Genomic DNA, 21,628 nt, shown 5'->3' with positions numbered 1-21,628 from the left:
TGCACGCAAAGGATCGGCACATAAGAAGTCAACCATTTCCAAAATCTCCAGAACACAGTAGGTTGTAAAGTTAGGTGATGCCCATCATTGTCCCATTCTTGAGCTGTGTTAACCTACATATGCTTCTATACAAGGCCCCTGAATAAGGCCTGAAAATAAGGATAAGACATAAGCTCATCAGGGTGTGGGTATCTATAGGCACCAGCTTACCCACTGCACAAGAGGGCATGTGGGAAAAAATCAGCTCACCTGTGCATGGTTATCTATAGTAATAAGCTTAGATATTTGTAGCCATTTGTACCTGCCCCTCAGCATCTATTATGGGGCAGCCATGGCCTTTAGATCAGAGGGTTGCACGTTCATATCCCACCCTTACCAGCACAAGGGCTGAAATGCCCTTGAGCAAGACACCTAACCCCACATTGCACCAGGGACTGTAACCAAGACCCTGTACCTAAATAACTGTAAATCACTTTGGATATAAAAAAGCATCAGGTAAGTGTAATGTTATGTTATGTTATATTATGGGTATACATGCATATGTGAACACGAGATCACATGTGCGAGGGTAGCTTTAGTTGAGATGAAAGACGCATATCCCCATGACAAAGGCTAATTCAGATTTTTGACTGAGGTCTGCACACTTGAAATATTTGTTTTACTATGTATTCTATGGCAGAACTGTTTCGACCATTGAGGTCTCGGTCAGACTGTAAGCTTTAGACATGCCTGCACCTGTGCGTACAGGTACTTGTCTACAACTAAAACAGTCTGAAGACACTAGCTCACCTGTGCTAGGGCATCTGAACACACCAAATCACCTACGTCTCTCAACACACTAGCTCACCTATACGTAAACATCTCAACACACTAGCTCACCTGTGCGTGGGTATCTCAACACACTAGCTCACCTGTGCGAGGGTCTCTCAACACACTAGCTCACCTGTGCGAGGGTCTCTCAACACACTAGCTCACCTGTGCGAGGGTATCTCAACACACTAGCTCACCTGTGCGAGGGTATCTCAAAACACTAGCTCACCTGTGCGTGGGTATCTGTAAACAGTAGCTCACCTGTACGTAGACATCTCAACACACTAGCTCACCTGTGCATCATGGGTACTTAAACACACTAGCTAGAGTATATCTATGTGTATGAATGCACAGTATATTGCATGTGATGTCCTTATGTTTGTCCCTGTGTATTTCAATAGTGTACTGCTATCTGTTTCACGTCTTAATGTTGGCTTGTAACATGTCTTTGACGGTGGTGAAAACAAATTTCCCTCTGGGACAATAAAGGCAATCTAATCTAATCTAGCTCACCTGTGCGAGGGTCTCTCAACACACTAGCTCACCTGTGCGTGGGTATCTGTAAACAGTAGCTCACCTGTACGTAGACATCTCAACACACTAGCTCACCTGTGCATCATGGGTACTTAAACACACTAGCTCACCTGTGCGTGGGTATCTCAACACACTAACTCACCTGTGCGTGGGCATCTCAACACACTAGCTCACCTGTGCGAGGGTATGTGAACACAGTAGCTCACCTGTGCGTGGGTATCTGTAAACATCAGCCTTGCGCTCCTCGAGGGCGGGGGAGGGGACGTGGATGACCTCCACATCAGACTCATCCACCTCCTCATACAGGAGCTGAAGAGTCTTCCCTCCATCTGCATCTATACCAGGGGGGAGAGAGAGAGAGAGAAAGAGAGGGAAAGAGAGAGGCAGAGAGAAAGAGACAGACAGAGAGAGAGATAGAAAGAGAGAGAGAAAGAGAGAGAGAGAGAGAGAGAGAGAGAGAGAGAGAGAGAGAGAGAGAGAGAGAGAGAAAGAAAGAGAGAAAGAAAGAAAGAGAGAAAGAGAGAACACATACTGATGAATCAATGACCAACAAGACACACCAGCAAAACTACGAGCTAGATCTGAGAGGTTATGCCAACTAATAACGTCACAACTGCACTTTCATAAAATCAAAACAATTACTGTCAATAAAGCAATAATTCTCCAACAAATAAGACAAGGTCCTCAAGTCTAACACACCGTGGGAGTCAAGAATAAGAATATCAGCAAAGCACAACTGCAAAAAATTGGTTTATAACTAGCATTTACCTTCTGCGGCCAAGGGAGACCACCAGTAACCTGTGAACCGGTCAAACTCCTCCTGGATCACAAATGTGGCCACGCCAGCAGACTTTGGGTCCTCTTTAACATTATTCAGCCCTGTGAGGAAACAAAACTTCCTTATTAAAAATGGTACGTATTCAAAGAAAAGTTGAAGAAAATACAAATAATGCACACAACAATAAGCCCCTTGTTTGAGGATTCTGGGTTTGATACACTGAGCAGGACATTCCTTGAAATGTTTACTTCCTATTTTTTTTTTCTAGAGACAGCACTTAAAAACAATAGCATGTACCTTCACCTCATGGACTATGAAATTCAGTACAACAGGCTAGTTGGTTAAACCAGGCTAGATATACCAGGTTGAATAGCAGTGAATTACATAAACTGCCTCTCAGGCAGTGTTTGAAAATAATAAAATAGAATAGCTTTATTCTCATTACACTCAGAATAATGAGGTGCACACAGAGTATAAACATTGTACCGTATTGGCCCGAATATAAAAGACATGGTTTTTGTCATAAAAATAGTACTCTAAAAAGGGGGGTCGTTTTATTTCCGCGTGCAAGACTAAATAGCGTCATTTAATTTATTTTTCATTTTTTTACTTAACCTGAATGCGGCCATTATGCTTCACAACAATGCCACAAAACTCAATGATGGATAGGTCAAGAGATTGTTTTGTCCAGATCAAATTTGCAGATGATTCGTGATGACTGTTGACCGCACGTCTATCAACTGTCAATGTCAACGCGATGCGGCCGACAGTGCAAGGGAAAAAACACAACAGTCAATCGTGGCTCGTTGCTCTGCTTTTATTTGTGTTCGGTTTTACAGTCTCATCAGGAAAGCTTTACTTGTTCTCTCTGGTCACCCGACAACACCACTTGAAACTAAAGAAATGAAGGGTGATTTGACGAACAACCTGTAGGCTAAGTTTTGGATGCCGTCATCAGCAAATCAATGCTGTATGCGCGAGAGAGCGGCGTCTTTTGACAAGCGGTGCCTATTTGACAAGATGCCTCACAACGATGCCTCACAACGATGCAACAACACAGAATAATGGTTAGGGCAAGAGATTGTCCTGTTACTATAAAATCACTAAGAGTTTTACCCTTGGTACGAAATGAATACCAATCGGACCTCTAATGTCAACGTGGTGCTGGCAGCGCATGGGTTTCAAATGCAATGCGTCAATCTGCTTTTGGTCACGTTCGGTTTCTACAGTCCAACGGAAAACTTAAAATGCATAAAATGAACGGCGATTTGGCGAGATGGCTGCTGGTTAGATACTGCTGTCAACTAAGCATTTAGCAAAATCTGTGCATTGCACAATACTGCCCTACAAAACAAGAACGCAGTAACTCTGAAAACGGCAAATTGAGAAAAAAGGCTTCAAAGTTTCCTATATGGCGCGACAACTGTGTTGTCGGTAAAGTGGTGGTGACACTTCCTGGTCATGCTTTTTTACTGCGTTCTTGGCTGGTATTACTGCCACAAAATGGAGTTACTGCAGGAGTTACTGCGTTCTTGGCTAGTATTACTGTCTACTCCCAAACCATTCCCATTGGAAAGTGCAGCAGTAACTCACCGACTTACTGCGTTTTTGTTTTGCACGACGTAACCTTTAATCCAACACCGCAGTAACTTGTTTTGGTCATTTTTGCACTTTCAAAATTATTTTTCTCCAAAACGGGACGGTGTTGGACCACCATTTTTTGACACAAGACAAATGAGGTAGTTTAAAGCCCATTTCCGATCTAATTTTTTTTCGACCATTTTGAGTTACTGCGTTCTTGTTTTGCACGGCAGAATAGGTAGCCTATCTCTACTGGACTGGTTGCCTGGCTGGCGCAGACTACACTGCTCTGAGTGTAGGCTATGTTGTGTCGCACTTAGAACAGGCACCAGGCGGCTGTAGCCTACTGGCGCTTGATGGGTAAAGTGAGCAATGAAAGGAAAAGCGTGCAAGTAGCCATCTGTGGTCTTTAATCATGAAAATTTCATGAAAATTATATTGTGAAATTTGTTGTATGTAAAAAGCCTCAGATTTTCCAACAAATTTAAAAACTGCATTTTGAATGAAGTTAGCCATGTTAAACAAAATTTTGTCTTCAAAAAAAACGTTTTTCCCAAAAACATGAGCCTGAAAATTGGGGGTCGTCTTATATTCAGGATCGTCTTATATTCGGGCTAATACGGTACTTTATAGAAAGCTGCATGTAGGGTTATTGTGTGTGTGTGTGTGTGTGTGTGTGTGACCTTTGTGGCAGAAGGTGAGCCTCTGCTCCTCTCCGCTCTCGATGTTGGCCACCCAGACGTCACTGTTGCTAATGAAGGCAATGAAGGTGGGCTCCCCGGGGCAGATCTTGGGGTCCATGCGGGTCCCTGAGCACTGAGTCTTGATCTCTGCCGGTTTCATTGGGGAACCCTGAAGAAAGGCAAGGCACGCCGCCACACACACACACACACACACACACACGCGCGCGCACACACACACACACACACACAATTACTCAACTCTCCCACACTACCACATGATCTTGTGGATTAGTGTAATTTGAAGCTCTGAAGCCAGCATTACTCATGCCATATGGGTCTGTAATGGGGTTTTGTTGTATGTTACTTTTAAAGCCAGGTTGAACACCACTGGAAAAGACATAAAACTCTGAAGTGCGTTTCTCGAAAGCATAGTTTTTAGCTAATTAGCAACTTCGGTAGTTGCCAATGGGAAATTGCATTGCAAACAAAAAAGTAGCTAATGTAGTTAGCAACTACGGTTTCGAGAAATGCACCCAATTTTTGCAAAGGGCATCGGAAATACCTAAATTACTTTAGATTTACTTTACATTTCTGTAGACAGCTACTGAAGATGTGAAGTGGGTGTGGCAAATGGCTCATTTATATAATTTTAATAATGAAACTGGGAAATTCAAAATCAGCCAAGGAAAGTCAGTGCTAAACAAAACACATGGATTCATTAATTCAGGATGTGCTTTGGTTCATTGTGTGTACAGGGAGACACAGACTGTGGATGGGGACACACCTGCTGCACTGCCCAGACATAAACATTGGAGTAACCAGAACAAAAAACACACATCACATCACACAGCCTGGGAATAGAAACAAACAAGTTTTTGTGAAGGAGCCCCCTGAGGGATCAAACACCAGACAGACAAAACACTGACTATCCCTGAAGGACAATGTGGAGGAGTGTGTGTGTGTGTGTGTGTGTTTTTCCATACATGTCTGGAAGGGAGTACAAGCGTGTGTTGATATCTGGATGCGTGGGTGTATGTGTGAAGGTCTCTGGATATGTGCATGTGTACATGTGGCTGGATGGATATAGTGTGTGTGTGTGTGTGTGCTCCTGTAGACATCTGTGGGTTCTTTTCCTGACTCCACAACCTTTGCTTGTGGCCTCGCAGTTAACGTGACGCCCCGCCTCCGTGGAGAAAACAACAAGTTTCCCCGCTGTCAACATAGCCACGACAGCTTTAGGGGGACTTTCCCCCCCATTCAAAAAACAGATTGCAAATGAGAAAAGGACCTTTCAATTGCAATTTTGCGAGACATTGAATTAAAATTCTGTCTTCAATGACGTCATCCCAGGACAAGAGTTAGGATGTTGGATAGAACCCTGTGTGTTTTGTGTGTGTGTGTGTGTGTGTGTGTGTGTGTGTGTGTGTGTGTGGTTGCCTAGCCCACTCACAATGAAGCCGTTGTGTCCGCCGTCTCTGCAGTAGAAGAGGCTGTTGTTGGCCTGGAAGAGGAAGAGGCCGCTCTTGGGGTGGTAGTCGTAGGAGGTGATGCCGAACACCCCCAGCCTCTTCCTCTCGCGCAGCAGCTCCTCCTCACGAGAGTACACGCCCTGGTGCGGAGTGGCCTGCGGGGGGCAGCACAGAGACAATAGGGGGGCATGCTCTCTCTCAGAACAGACAGAAAGCATATAATACATGGGTTCTAAATGTTCGTTTTCTCCCGACTGTGCGAAACTAGCTGCGCACAACTCATCCTTTGATAGTTGGAAACCGCTGTCGGTCAAAAAATTTGCTCACGTGGTTGGCTGCCAGTGTCTTGCCCCTCCTCACAACTCCGTGTTGATAAACAAAAAAAAACCATCTACAGGTCCTTCTCAAATAATTAGCATATTGTGTTAAAGTTCATTTTTTCCCCCATAATGTAATGATAAAAAATAAACTTTCATATGTTTTAGATTCATTGCACACCAACTGAAATATTTCAGGTCTTGTATTGTTTTAATATTGATGATTTTGGCATACAGCTCATGAAAACCCAAAATTCCCATCTCAAAAAATTTGCATATCATGAAAAGGTTGTCTAAACAAGCTATTAACCTAATCATCTGAATCAGCAAATTAACTCTAACCACTGGTAAAAGTTTCCTGAGGCTTTAAAAAGTCCCAGCCTGGTTCATTACTCAAAACCGCAGTCATGGGTTAGACTGCCGACCTGACTACATTTAACATTGAAGTCAATGGCAGTGGCATTGCATGAGAGTTATGGAAGCCCAGATATCCTTGATGCTTAGCTGTCAGCTGTTTTTTGCTGTGTCATCTGGTGAACCACACTTCCCTCTTATACCCCATAGATTTCCATACCACGTTTTGGTGCTTTGGTGGTTATTTTTTATCATTACATTATGGGGGAAAAAATGAACTTTAACACAATATGCTAGTTATTTGAGAAGGAGCTGTATATGGTATGCACAGACGACGGATAAGGAAGAAATGGTTCATAAGAATTTCTATGGCATAGCTCCACAGAATGGAAGTTCCCAAGGCATCAAGTGCGAGTCAGCCCACTTGCTAATTATAATAATAATATGCTGCATCAAAATTTAGAGGGAAAAAAGGAATTCAATCTATGTTGCCAACAAATCCGTGAATATGTGAAAACTGAAGTTCAGCTGACTGTTGTTGGTGAAATTTGTGGGGTTTACCCCCCCAATTTCACCTACTCTCAGCAAGGGATATCAAATCTAGACTTTGCCTTGCGGTGAGAACATCGTATGCGTGTGTGCTTTTTAACTCATTGGCTGCCTTCGACGTCGCTATGACATCATTTCGAATAGTGACGCCCCCTGCCTTCGACGTCGTTCCCCAATAATTGTGTTTTTTTACAGCCAGGCCTCGAGGACGGTCTGTATAAATTTCAAGCCTCTAGGCATGTTCTAACTGTTCCTGTAGGTGGCAGAAGTGTCCTTAGGAACAGTCAAGGCAGGGCTTTAGTTCAGAACAAGAGGACATGTCAAGACAAAAACACCCCTTTTTTACTATTATAATATAATCTCAAAAGTAGCATAGCAAAATCATTTTTGAAAGTAAAGCAGCTGTGACAGTAGTCTACTTTCTTGCCCTCTGATTTTAACACAGGTAGGCTACTGATTTTTCAAAAAAAACCTTCCTCTCATGACCAAAATACAACCCCCTGTTGCTATCTAGCTAGAAGGCATTGTACCTAGCTTGCCCAAAATACACCATGAGATGATCTGTGTGGCAACCTTTCATTTTGGATAATGTGATCAGCCTACACAACATCAGGATGATGCTTACAAAATATCATCTAACAGGAGAATGCACGGGACTAGTGGTGATGTGTCACCTCAGTTGGGAAATGTTTGGCTATAAAGTTTGCTACGCTAGCTAGCTAGCTAGCACGAAATCGCTAACATCTTACAACTAAGCCTAAATAAAGGAGCCTTGGTAAGTCAACTATTTTTTACTTATTCTACAGTTATTTTTTATGGATCTGTATAGTATGATCAGCTTACTGTATCATCAAAAAATACAGGGGGGGTTGCAGATTCTTGGAACAGAGTAGCCTTTGTGTCTGGTCAGATGCTTTCAGCTCACATGAGAAAGCATTGCACTTAGCCTCAGACCAGCTAGCCTTCACCACTCCAATCGGCTTGTGAAATGTTGGATATGTGATCAGTACTTTATCAAAAGAAAATTCATTGAACAATATATGACAAGATCACTATAGCAGAACCATGATGACAGTAATCATCAATCTGCAAATTGTCCGCTCTGCCAAAGAAGCTGCAGTAAGCTACGCTGAGCGGAGCTGCCTGCCTACCTGCCTCCCTCCCCCACAAGACACAACACGGTACTATGAAGGAAATAAACCAGCTGTGATTCGTTCTCCAACGAGGGGAGAGAGAGAGCACAATCAGAGGGAGAGGGAGAGGGAGAGGGAGGGAGGGAGTTCCCGGAGTTAAGGCCAATTCAAGGGCAGATTATAGTTCAGCAACGGCGCCTGTTGCTTATGGTCGCTAACCTCTGTTGATGTTATAGATCTGCGCATGAGGTCTCATGTTGTTAGCTACATTTGACTACATAGCTACAAGGCTACAGTACAGTAGTCAGACTGCAGGCATTGTGCCGCGAGTGCTAAACTGATGTATTGTTTGTTTGTTACTTACTAATTCAGTCATTGTAGCTTCATTTATTAACACAGACTAGAAAGAAAGCGTTTGTATTCCACAGAATATTGACAGTTTGGCTCTCGAAAACTACCGGAGAACTGTGCCGCCACGAGAACGAGGAAGTAGCGAGACGACCAATCACAGCGCCTTTTCTCTGCGACCTTCGCAACCGTCTGTCGCGTAGTCAGGATTTTTTTGAGGCGCGCGACGACGGTTGCAGAGCCTCTGCGCGGGGGGCGTGGTCGCGCACAGACGGTTGCACAGGCTCTGCAACCGTCAGCGCCAATAAGTATAAATTGGCCTTTATACCGTACTTATTGGCGCTGTGATTGGTCATCTCGTTACTTCCTTGTTCTCGTCGCGGCACAGCTCTCCGGTAGATTACGAGAGCCAAACTGTCAATATTCTGTGGAATACGAACGCTTTCTTTCTAGTGTGTGTAAATAATTGAAACTACAATGACTGAATTAGTAAGTAACAAACAAACAATACATCAGTTTAGCACTCACGGCACTATGCCTGCAGTCTGACTACTATACTGTAGCCTTGCAGCTATGTAGCCAAATGTGGCTAACGTCATGAGACCTCGTGCGCAGATCTATAACATCAACAGTGGTTAGCGACCGTAACCAACAGGCGCCGTTGCTGAACTATAATCTGCCCTTTAGGGGCACCTGCTGTCATGATCCATTCTGCGCGCCAGCAACTAAACCAAAACACCCTTGTTTTCGAGTCCACCCCCGTTATATTTCAGTATATTAGGTTGAAAAGGTCATACAAACGATTTTTTGTTCAGGCTACAGATGACAGAAGACTCTGTAATAGCATCTGATAGGTTTGGAGTTGTTAGGACGATGCCATTATGGGCAAAAACGTTTGCAGTTATAGTTCTACTTCAAATGGCGTTTTCTCAGCTTTTTGGCTAGAAAGCAGCATTTTGGCGAAGTCCACTTAATTTCAACAGATGATTATGAAAGAACGGAAAGGGGTAGAGAGACCGTGTTTTTTTCTGATGACAGATGAGCGTCTAATCTGTGTTTTGATAGGTATGGTGTTGACATAGACACAGAACTCAATTTTCTGTGAGCCTCCAAAAAACGCCCAAAATGCTGAAAAATCTCTGGCACTCCGAGGTACTCTTTTATGAAAATGGCTGGCAGCCAATGAGTTAAAAAACAGTTCCACAGAGCCGTGACAGAGGCCTTGCTCATAAATGTCCACAGCACCATAAATAAGCTCTGCTGCACAATCGTGATAATTAATCATGATCGTGATCTAAATAATTGTGATTATATTTTTTTCTATAATCGTGCAGCCCTAAATATTATTGCCATCAGCAAACGTTTACTAAGTGTTATACAACTGATTTAATAATGATATATCCATGTTTATAATAGTATAGATGCACAGCAAACCATACGCCAACCATTTATGCGGAAGGTTATTGTGAAGTGTTACCAAAAAATGTTTTGCGTTTGGAATATGATGTGGGAGGGCGTGTTGAAAATAATTCTAGATCCTAAAGGGAGTTTGGAAACCACTGACATACTGTATAAGAGCGATGGGGCAAGCGGCCACATGACATACCTGAAAGTGATCAAGCATCTGCTTCCAAGACAGCACCAGCAGAGCATTTTTTCTAATCTGCTTTGGAATTTCTGAGTATAGTAACGAGTTTTCCCTGCTTCCATAGGGCATACCTACAGGGAGGAGAGAAAGGGGGAGGAGAAAAAAAAGAACAGAATAATAGGGATTTAGATGAGCGAAATTATACATAACCGCAGAGTGATTGATTCATTGAAAAGACAACGAGGCATGAAATGTTTGTGTCTTCACAGCAGCAAAGGACAGTTAAGGGCCTTTTGAAAAGGGCAGGCCAGAGAGAAAATGGTTCTAGGCTGATGCATCACAGATATAAATACCTTCATTGATTTGCTTGTCTAAAATATCAGCTGTAGGAGCTTCAATAGAGGAAAATCACATCAGTTATGAGATAAGATAGAGGCTTACACACCAGTATTGATGCAGTGTGGTATGCTTCCATCCTGACACGGCATCAGCTCATTTGCCACTGTTTCCCCTGCAGCCTTGGGCAACACTGACACTCTTCTGCCCATATTCTATTATTTAGGATTTGGATGCATTTGTGTTGATGCCACACATGGGAATCCATAGCTAGCTGATGATCATATTATCCAAGGATTCAATCTATAGTTACTATGTATGTTGAGCACTTAGTGTCGTGTTTCTCAACTGGGGCTCTATAGGGGAGTTGATCATTAGTCTATTTTTTAATACTAAGGGGGGCATTGGTGCTGGCAGTCTTATGATGAGGTCAATGGGGACATTGGGAGACTTATGATTAAGTCCAGGGGGCTTTTGTTCAAAAAAGGTTGAGAACCACTGGCCTAGTGTACCGGTTTTGCAAATGGCAAGCAAATAGTTAATGGCCTCAATCTATATAGCAAATTCCAATGCTCCTCAGATTAGGCCAGAAGCAGTTTACATTGAATGCTTAACATTCACACACACTCACACTCACACCAGTCGTGATGTGAGGGCTGCTATGCAAGGCGCCTATCCTTATCCTGGAACAGTACAGGGTTTCAGTGTCAAGGGCACTTCAACTAACAGAGTGTAAATAACACCAAAGCGTCTGTGTAGCAGCAGGCCTCGAAGAGGATAAAGCCTCCGAGAGACAGGGACAAGAGAGCAAGAGTTGTTATGTACCCTGGCTGCACAGTTCACCATTTCTGGGTTGCTCTAGCTTGGCGCTGCCTTTGATTATGTCAACAATAACAACTCCATTACCCTGTAACATTTGTAAATCGCTTTGGATAAAAGCGTCAGCTAAGTGTAATGGAGTGCTTAGTGTAATATAGTGAACAAAGTCTATGTGATGGGCTACTGCAGTACTCGTTGAGGTAGTACATGCAATGCTATGAAAATGATTGAAACAGCCAACCCTCGAAAGGAGTGCGACAACCAACACCAACTGACATGTTTCACTCTTTCAGAGGCTAGCTCCCATATGGACTGCCCTAGCTAAGCAGACAGGACAGTTGAGAGAGACAGGAAATGAGAAAGGCAAGAGAGGGGGAAAGGAACAGCAAAGGACCTTGGGCCGGAATTAAACCCGGGTCGCCGGCGTAATGGTATGGCTCACCGTGCCCTCGATGCGAGTGTCTATTAGGTGTAGAGTGGCAGGTATAGTAATACTCAGCGAGGTAGGACATGTGCTGCGAGAGTCTATTAGGTGTAGAGGAGCAGGTGTGGTACTAGTTAGAGGTGTAAATCACAGCCTCCATGACGATACAATTCAATATTGATATCTTATTATTTATCGATTATTTTCTATACTTCAGAATGCCCCACGATACGCATACGATACGATTAAACTTTTTCCAATTACTTTTCCACTTTTGTTATTATATGCATTGGGGAGGGGCTAGCGATTCGATTCTTTTCGATACTTAAGACTGCCCCACGATACGATGCAATTCGATTCCATCGTCAGGTTATATCACAATATATCGATACATTTCGATTATTATTTACACCCCTAGTACTAGTACTCACCGAGGTAGTGCATGCGGTGCGAGTGTTGAGTGGCAGGTGTAGTAGTAGTACTCACCGAGGTAGTACATGCGGTGCGAGTGTCTATTAGGTGTAGAGTGGCAGGTGTAGCACTCTACTCACCAAGTTAGTACATGCAGTGTGAGTGTCTCCTAGGTATAGGGTGGCAGATGTGGTACTAGTACTCACCGAGGTAGTACATGCGGTGCGAGTGTCTATTAGGTGTAGAGTGGCAGGTGTAGCACTCTACTCACCAAGTTAGTACATGCAGTGTGAGTGTCTCCTAGGTATAGGGTGGCAGATGTGGTACTAGTACTCACCGAGGTAGTACATGCGGTGCGAGTGGGGTACCGACTCATCGTTCCGCAGCACGAACTGGAAGTCGTGCGGAGCCTTGTTGATGATGACGCCCGAGTACTTGCGGCTGTTGTGGATGATCTCTCGCAGGCCGTTCCAGCTGTGCTTCTCCACCACGAACTGGGAAGGCACGTCCTCCATCTCCACCACCTCCGTACTGTCTGACAGCTCGTCCGCCCCGCTCATCCTGACCGCTGCAAAGCTGAAGCAGAGGGACAAGAGTTAATACTCTGTGTGTGTGTTTTCAGACACAGCATTCACATACCCTGCTCCCCAGCACAGACACACATACTGTGCATGTGTGCGCATGCTTGTGTATGCGTGCGTGTGCGAGAGCATGTCCACCCAGCTCATCCTAAATGCTGCAAAGCTGCAATACCTACTTCTAATGGTACTTTGGCGTATTTAATATCACGTTTTGTTCTAGGCCTTGCTACAGCTGTACAGTGGCCAGTCAGGATGAGGGTTAAACACTGACTTCTACAAAGACACTATACCAGTCAATACTGAGCTGGAATTGAGCAGACACGCTGAGGCCGGTGAAACACTATTGACCACTCCCACTCGTCTTGAACACACTACGACCGCCTGCTCATTCTGGCAACAGAGACCACAGAGACATTGGTCACACACACACACACACACACACACACACACACACACACACACACACACACACACACACACACACACACACACACACACACACACACACACACACACACACACGCACGCACACGCACACACACACACACACACATACGCCCCAAAGTCACCAGTCATTACTGGGGAAGACGGTGTAGAAGTTTCAATTGTGGGTGCATTCAAACTCAGAAATAGTTGTCGTTATTTTGGGGTGTGCATCCAACAAACATCATCAGATGGAGTAGAAAACATGAAAGGGTGGTCATGACGTCATGATTACTGCATCCATGGGCGGAAAGGAGGTAATGACATCATAATGACCACCTGTTCATGTAGTGCCATCTTTTAAAACAAAATTAGTTTGGGCGTGCTTATACACACGGGCCAAAATGAGTCTATGTACCCTGGACATGGTGCGTTGATCAACTTGGGTAAAAACATTAACTTATGAGAGCCTGGTCTTCTCTGCTCTATCTGAAGAAGGCATAGAACCACAGAAAGCCTGGTCATCATTACCTGACCACGGCAAAGTTCCTACAGACACTGCAATTAAGGGCAAACGACCTGACTGCCCATAGACACACTAGTCTAGTCCATAAATGACATTACATTTAGCTGACACTTTTTCTCCAAAGCAACTTACAGATATTACTGGGTATTGGTTACAGTCCCTGAAGCAGTGTGGGGTTGGGTTAGGTTAGGTGCCTTGCTCAAGGGAACTTCAGCCATAGAGGGAACAACGGACTGGTAAGGGGATTGAACCGGCAACCCGGTGATCTACAGTCCAACTTCCTCACCATTACACTGCCAATAAAGGGAAAGAAAGAGCCGACCCAACAGTGACAGATCCACAAAGGGCCCGAGCCAACAACCCCGGTCATGCTGACTGCTACAAAGCTGAGGTCAGGGGGAGACCCTGGCATCAATACCGGGACCAGAGGGACAGACACACAGGGTCTAGGGTCACCGCCCTGAATAGTGGCCCTCAACAAAGCTGAGCACAAGAAACACACTACTACACTTCACTGGGAGGCCAGATGCAAATGCTCAAGGGTCAGGGTCAGGGCCACACATTGTGCCTCAGCTCAACATCCTGACCGATGCAAATCCGACACTAGTCACTGCTCACACACCAGGGACACAGGCAGGGAGATGCCTTTCAGTATCAGAAAAGAAGGTGCAGGAACAAAAGGCTCAGGCCAGGGTGACAGGACCATTCATCTTGACTAGGGCTGGGAATCGATCCAAATTTCCTGGATCGATTCGATTCCGATCCAGAAGGCTACGATCCGATTCGTTCCACGATCCAATTTGATTCGATTCAATATCGATCTCTTGTATTGCTGACCTGTCACTTTAACCCATTTATGTCTAGAATTTTAAGACCGGTTATAAAAACCTAAATATCTCAGCCTTTGATGCCCACACAATAAGGCTGTAACGATACACCCAACCCACGATTCGGTTTGTATCACGATATATGACACACAAAAAAAAAGAAAACAAAAATAGAAAAAAAATAATAATAATTATATGAAAATAAATTATATATATACTTTGTAATTAATATATTTTTTGCATTTACCTGCCTGCATTAATTTTGTAGGTTTACAAGGCTGAATGATGTTGCAGATATAGGCTACCACTGCAACCTGTTCCCAGGTGTTGACATCAAAACACAACACAGAGAAATAAGGGATATTAGTTCACCAAGGGAAAAGGCTTATAAATAAGCTAAGATCATATGTTGAGAGAGAGAGAGAGAGAGAAAGAGAGAGAGAGGTGGGTGGTCAGGGTGTATAGTCATTGGCAGCTGTCTTACTTTATCAAACATTAGGCCTATGCCTATCCAATTAATATCCAAACATTAAAACAACACTGGCCATATATCGTCAGGAAACATGTTTTATTAAGTTAGGCTACTTAAAGAAATGCAACACTTAATTTTGATTAAGTTAAATATTTCTGTAGCTTTTTTTGATCGTGCAGCAGCGCCTGCCCGTAGCCTACAATCAAAACTCGAAATTAACCTGTTAGTTCTCACTGCTACGTAACGCGCACGTTTTTCGTTTTGTTTTGTGGTTTGACATTTTGTCAAGAGCGAGAATGAATGCAGAGGCTGAAATGGAGCATGCTTTCTGCTTATGTAAGCGGTAATTTTACAATATAGCTTAACATTAATGTGGGAAGAAATGCTGCCTAATATCCTGCCTATCGACCTCAACGTTCATCCAACTTCGGGCACCTCCCTACAAGCGATTCCAGGCTGGTTTATAGGCAGGCGGAGCATCTCGTGCGCTCTCTCTCTCTCTCCGCTCCAACATCAAACTCCACTCGCAATACACCGCGCATGCATGAGTAAAAAAAATATTGACATGTTTATAAAAGCCTTCTTGGTCTGTTGTTCATTTGTCCTTCACCTTCCTTGTTGTTCATTTGTCGTTCACCTTCCGATGTTTGCCTCTCGCGGAGGTTGCTCAGGCAATGGATAACAACAACGTGCTGGTTGGATGGAGCATTTTATATGAGAAAGCTGTGAATGGAACTGTTACTCGAACGTGTGCGCCCTTTTTCTACTGGTCTTTTTAAGCGCATATGCAAACTCTTGCCTGTATGTTGCCTGTTGTGTTCTACACTGAGGGGTAACAACTTTAAAAGGGCACATCGCGATTCTGTGAGGAAGCTTCGCGATAGGGGTTCGTGGGTCTGCGTACCGCGATCCCTCGGTTCGATGCAATATCGTTACAGCCTTACCACACAAACATTAAATACGTTGGTAAGTGAGAAATAAGTGGGAAACTGTGGAAGAGAGCTACAGGATATGGCTGAGAAAATAGCGCCTATAATGATCTGCAAAAGATCGATCTGAAAAGTTGTGAATCGATATTGGATCGCGATTCGATCTTTTGAACCCAGCCCTAATCTTGACCATAGGGATGCACGATGTCAAAAATTTCGGCCGATACCGATATCCGATATTGATATTGCGGTTTTGGCCGATAACCGATATTAACCGATACCGATGTTTTTCTTTTCTTTTTTTTTAAAAGAGATGACAATGATGCAAACAAACATAATTTTTGAATGTCCTCTTATTTCCAAAAACACTTTTTATCTCCCTGTGATAAAATTAGATAAAAAATAGAGACAAATTAGAAGACAAACATTGAAAGTCACCGTCAAGTCCAATCTTTTAGAACCGTCGTTAACATCGGCCCAGTTTTACCCATCGGACCGATGTCCGATGTGTTGAGAAATGTCAAATATCGGCCGATACCGATACATCTGGCCGATACATCGTGCATCCCTACTTGACCACTACAAAGTTGAGCCCAAATGAGAAAAAAAACATGCTACTGCCATACCATACAATACAAAAATGTCCCTCTACATTGGGGCTTGCCATGGACTAATTATTTGGGAGTGGGTCTTTACTCTTTGCATCAGAGGGTTGCAGGCTCGAATACCACCCCGACCAATGACAAGAAGAGTACATCCCCACACCTTCATCTATGGCTGAAGTGCTGAAGGCAGCTAACTCCACATGGGACTGTACCCAATACTGTAACCAATAGCTTTATAATAACTGTAAGTGGCTTTGGATATAATAGTCAGCTGAGTGTATGTAATGCAATTCATCCATCCATTCATTCATTCATACAAGGAGGAGGGCAAGATGGCAGCAGGCACCCCCTACCAGAGCTGTAGGAAGAGAGTTGTGACATGCTTTGATCTCGCTGTGAACGTGGTCATGTGGCTTCCTGCTAGCCTAAATACTGTAGTTTCACATAAACCCATCTCTACTACCATGCTCCTGTTAGCATGGCTAGGTAGTGCAAGTAGGCCTACTACTCCTACAAAGTTGGTTGTTTTCTTGTACTAAAACTGTAATAAAAAGAAAAGGAAAAAAAAGTACTACAAAATGTTCCATGAAATTAAACAAATCATGTTAAATAAGAAAAAGCCATTGAAATCTGATGTCGTTTTCTCATTCAACAGTCCACCAAAAGTTGTTGTGGCTAGGCTGTCAGCGGGGAAACGTTATTGTTTTCTCCACATAGGTGGGGCGTCAACGAAATGCGAGGCCACAAGCACAGGCCGAGCACGGATATTGGAAAGATCTCTCTCCCTCTCTCTCTCTCTCTGCCACCTACACGGAGGGAAAACACCCTCCCAAATAACAGCCCTACACCATCAGCCCCAATGCCATGTGATGTCTTTGAACAACCAGTTCCAGACACAGTGGACACATTACACTCCCAGCCTAGGGACAGGGTCGCTAGATCCAGGGTCAGCCCCATACCCTTACAACTCCCCTCATCCACAGCCTGACATACAGCTAGGCAGTACACAGGCAGTCAACTGCATTGTTTTGTCTCATACATAGAGTGCACTATGCAGTAATATTCATATGTACACTCTGTAGTGAGGCCCTCAAGTGCAAGAGGCACATCCCAATAATACAGTCAAAGGTAGCATATATCCCCAAATATTTGAGGAATGCAGTAGTGAACTATTTAGTGGTCTGTCTTAATTTTTAGAATATTACACTGGATATGTTAGCTATTACATATTTGATTTACTAACACCCCTTTCGCCAATATCAAAGGAAAGTAAGTGTGTTGATGTGCCAACCATGTGGTAAAGTCTCACACACACACCACACACACACACACACACACACACACACACACACACACACACACACACACACACACACACACACACACACACACACACACGCACACGCACACGCACACACACTAGCACAAACAGTGCCCATCTCCTAACAGCCACCACCGACTTCAAGGACAACAACCAATCAGAGTATGCCTTGCCACACCAAGATTCTGCATGTCAAGATAAAATGTCTCACTAACGGTTTTTCATCTTAACCAGTGTTCCTGCCTGTATGAGTGTGGACACAGGCTAGTAGCATCTACAGCCAATGGCGTCTCCTTCTCCCGTCTTACCTTTTCCAACGACCTTCTGTTTCGTCTTCTTCTTCGTCAAGTTTCACCCTCTTTACTCTATGCATCAACCGGCCAACGAGCCTCAACCAGGTCTGGCAACCTGCAGTAGAAAAACAACAACAGTATATCTCTGTAATTGAACTATTTATCGCCCAAGAAAGCTTTTAAAAAGACCAACAAATCAGTCCATACATCATATAAAGCCCATTGTGGCATGAATTAGTTTGGTGTATGTTCATCCTGAAATTCAGATATAAAAATACCCCCCCACACACACACACACAAAAAAGCCCCAGCACTAAACAACTTCTAGAAAGGAACAGCATGTTCCTGAACTGAAAGTGAAATAGTTCCTCAAGTCAACACCCGCATAAAACTGCTCATTCATTCATTCCTGTCGGAGAGGAGAAACCAGTTTGTTCCCCGAAGTCATGCCAGAAGCACGTTTTCCAAGCAGCCTCCCTGTAAAAACCACCTAAGCAACACAGTACACACAGCATCCATCTACAACACGAGTGTGAAGCAGCCACAGTAGCAACGATACCCGAGAGATCGGGGCGTCCATGACACTCCTCTTGTTTCATGAACTTGAGAATCTGCGTGGTGGCGGTGGCTGGATGGCCGACCGTCTAACCTGCTCTCACTTCTCTCTATCTCTCTCTACCTCCTCTCAGTCTGAATGGTTTACAAATGTGCGTAGGCTAGTCCACGAGCCGCCGCTGCCGGCCCTCTGCGAACATGTCACGGCTATGGGGAATGTGCTACTTTTGCTCCACATTCATACACTGCTGGCCAATGACACAATGCCCCTGATAAGAAAATGGCACAAAGGAAAAAAAGTCATCGGGTCATGTCATGTCCTCCCATCCCGCCCCCAATAACTAGTCATTATAATCTCAAAATGGGAGAAGCTGACTGTCCTTGGACCAGTACAGTACTTCCTAAAAAAGTGCAATAGGCTGCAAACTTCAAATGAAGCGTGAATATAAAAACTTGAAAACATCTTATTCTGCTGAGACAGCACCTGCTTGTAGACCAGCATTCTCTCAAGGCACAACCAATTATGATATGTAAATACACGTACAACTGTTAGCAAAATGTCTGGAGTAAGTATGACCACGTCATTTCTGAAGTCATCTAGGGGGGCTACAGATCCACTTCCGCTTACTGCGTAAAATCCACAAGCACTGCTATGGTTAACACCGAGATGAATCCATCCAAGCTGCACTACAACAGGGAGGCCAGTGACAAAAGAAATATTACCTTGCAGTTACATGCAATGAAGGGAAATCATCCTGCTTCCAGTACGCGACACAGCTCCAATTTAAGCAAGCAAAGGGTTTATCATTCCACGAACACAAATCATACCATCCTGATATGTCACAAATACACAGAATGTGTACCTGATGCAATCATCTACCGTGGTTATGATCGGTAGTGACAACCTGCCCCTCGCCTTTGTAGGTGAATCATCGACCAAAGACAATAGATTGCCATCGATGGGGAGGCCATATGTACAATAAAAACAACCCTATGAGTAGCACCGTAGTAACAGCGGCTGAATAACAACTGTCATTTTGTGACAGTTGAATGATAAGTTCGGCGTAGATCAAAGAGGAAGTGGGTTTCGATGCTAGCTTGGGAAAACCCGATGAGGCTTCATAAGGGGAAGCGAATTGCTCATCAGTTATGCTAACAATCGTCTTGGATATTCCATAACCAATAACTGCTAAAAACTCCTTATAATAAGAATAAGATTGCACTGAGATAAACCAATCAACTGCTAATTGTTACATGTAACTAGAATTACAGTAACAATGACACGGCTACATTTTAATGATCACTGCAATATTGTAACGTTAGCTTCAATGTCGCTACTGTTGTCTGATTGAAATGGATCCTAGAGCGAATATCAATCCGTAATGTGAATTTATTTAGACCACTGCTTCCACAACGAGTCTGACAAGTCCTTGACAAAATGCTGACTGATTTGTGTTTTAAAGACATTTTGTTTGCAAGAGAAACTACTAGCTCGGTTGCTGGCTGGCTAATGTCAAGCCAGTTGCCAAAAACGGATGTGTGATGACACCCACCGCTCGCCAGTACAATAACTGTGACTAACTTGTGTTTATTAAGAATGAAGTGAGACAGTAGTGTGTCAGACTGTGCAGTCGTGCGCCATCAACCAATAATACGAATGGATTTCCAATATTTAAGTCCAAAAAATTATTTTAACTGGACTTTTACAACTCACAATCAAGATGGCTAACAGTTATGCTACCTAGCTACGGTATGCGTGCTAATGGTTAGCTACAATTTCCTGAGTAAGAAGAGCATGGCTGGTTTGATTGACTTTCCAAATAACATTTTTGTAATAGGATAGTGTAATGTGTAATATATATTAAAGTCTAATCAGATAAAGCAATATATGAAAATTCAAGCTTATTCAATTGCATGTAGCTCGCCAATGAAGCAAACAGTACGGGCCTTCATTTGACGGAAAGGAAAGGTGATGGCCCAACCCATTTCTGTTAGCCAAGCAATCTATTTTACAATCAATGCTAACCAGGAGCTAACTTAGCTGAAGCTAACGTATTGGCAACAGTAAAAATGAATTAAATTTAATACTTACAGTTACAACCTTAGATTGTCTTCGTTGTCAGTTTTGTAAACCGTTACTACTGTAAAACAAAACTATTATTTCACCCAGTTAAAACTATGTCCATGGCCTGGAACACAGTAGACAAGCCAGTCAAATGATCCAAGCAAAAGCCACGGAAATCCTTGTAACCTTTGATCCGGAAGAAATGACAAATCAACGTAGAAGCAGCAGTAGCAAAATTATGAACCATAGGTATTACATATCTCCTTTATGTTTGACGTACAAACAAACATTCGGCTGGTCAGTGGCTTTAAATGATCAGCCGTTGGCTCGCTAGCTCTAGAAATAGCTATTGTTTACCCCTTCTACTCTCAAAACACCTGTCTGAAACAACAGACCAAAAAAACTTCCGACATCGAGGGCGCTTGGAAACGATGGGTAGCAACCAGCAAGCTAAACGGCAGCACTGAGTCATGTGAATGTTTTGCAACAATGTATCAATGCAGATGCTCCATTTTAATTTAGAAACAGTTCATTACCACTGGCTGCTATCAGGCATTCAGAACCTATGCCTCTACTATAAGTTTTCCACTCATATCCAACATAGTATTCTCTTTGAACTTCACCATTGATGCACTTTATTATGCAGTTCATCTAATTGTCCAATGGGCCCCTTTTTCTGTTTACTGTTTATGTCTGCCCATATTGATATCTACTGTATGTGCTTTGCTGTGCTATTTTATGTTAGGGATGTGCCACAACAAATTCCTATAAACTATGAAACTTTTACACAATCACATGTATAAGGCTACAATGTTACTAAAATGCATAAACCCTCCCAACATTTCAGTAAATAGAGTACGATTATTTCATATTTTAATAAATAATATTTTAGTGTAT

General features: G+C 43.4%; 1 protein-coding gene across 2 annotated transcripts in view; it reads right to left on the bottom strand.

Moving 5' to 3' along the window:
• The window catches only part of dpp9 (dipeptidyl-peptidase 9), a 32,670-nt gene extending 11,529 nt beyond the window's left edge, over positions 1 to 21,141 (bottom strand). The window contains exons 1-8 of one of the 2 annotated variants that reach the window (XM_063201063.1): positions 20,759 to 21,141; positions 18,127 to 18,226; positions 12,472 to 12,710; positions 10,163 to 10,275; positions 5,837 to 6,010; positions 4,387 to 4,555; positions 2,113 to 2,223; positions 1,551 to 1,679 (exon numbers count right to left, since the gene is read on the bottom strand). In XM_063201063.1, the coding sequence (XP_063057133.1) occupies positions 1,551 to 1,679; positions 2,113 to 2,223; positions 4,387 to 4,555; positions 5,837 to 6,010; positions 10,163 to 10,275; positions 12,472 to 12,710; positions 18,127 to 18,191 (1,000 nt within the window). In that variant the 5' untranslated portion in view covers positions 18,192 to 18,226; positions 20,759 to 21,141. Of the gene's footprint in view, positions 1 to 1,550; positions 1,680 to 2,112; positions 2,224 to 4,386; positions 4,556 to 5,836; positions 6,011 to 10,162; positions 10,276 to 12,209; positions 12,229 to 12,471; positions 12,711 to 18,126; positions 18,227 to 20,758 lie in introns of those variants that run through there. The other variant, XM_063201064.1, reaches the window with a different exon arrangement.
• Between the last annotated feature and the right edge of the window lie 487 nt (positions 21,142 to 21,628).

This window comes from Engraulis encrasicolus, chromosome 6 (genome assembly GCF_034702125.1).
Source record: "Engraulis encrasicolus isolate BLACKSEA-1 chromosome 6, IST_EnEncr_1.0, whole genome shotgun sequence".
Classification (NCBI taxonomy): domain Eukaryota; kingdom Metazoa; phylum Chordata; class Actinopteri; order Clupeiformes; family Engraulidae; genus Engraulis; species Engraulis encrasicolus.
The sequence above is the reverse complement of the archived record's forward strand: the minus strand, read 5'-3'. Positions and strand labels throughout refer to the sequence as shown.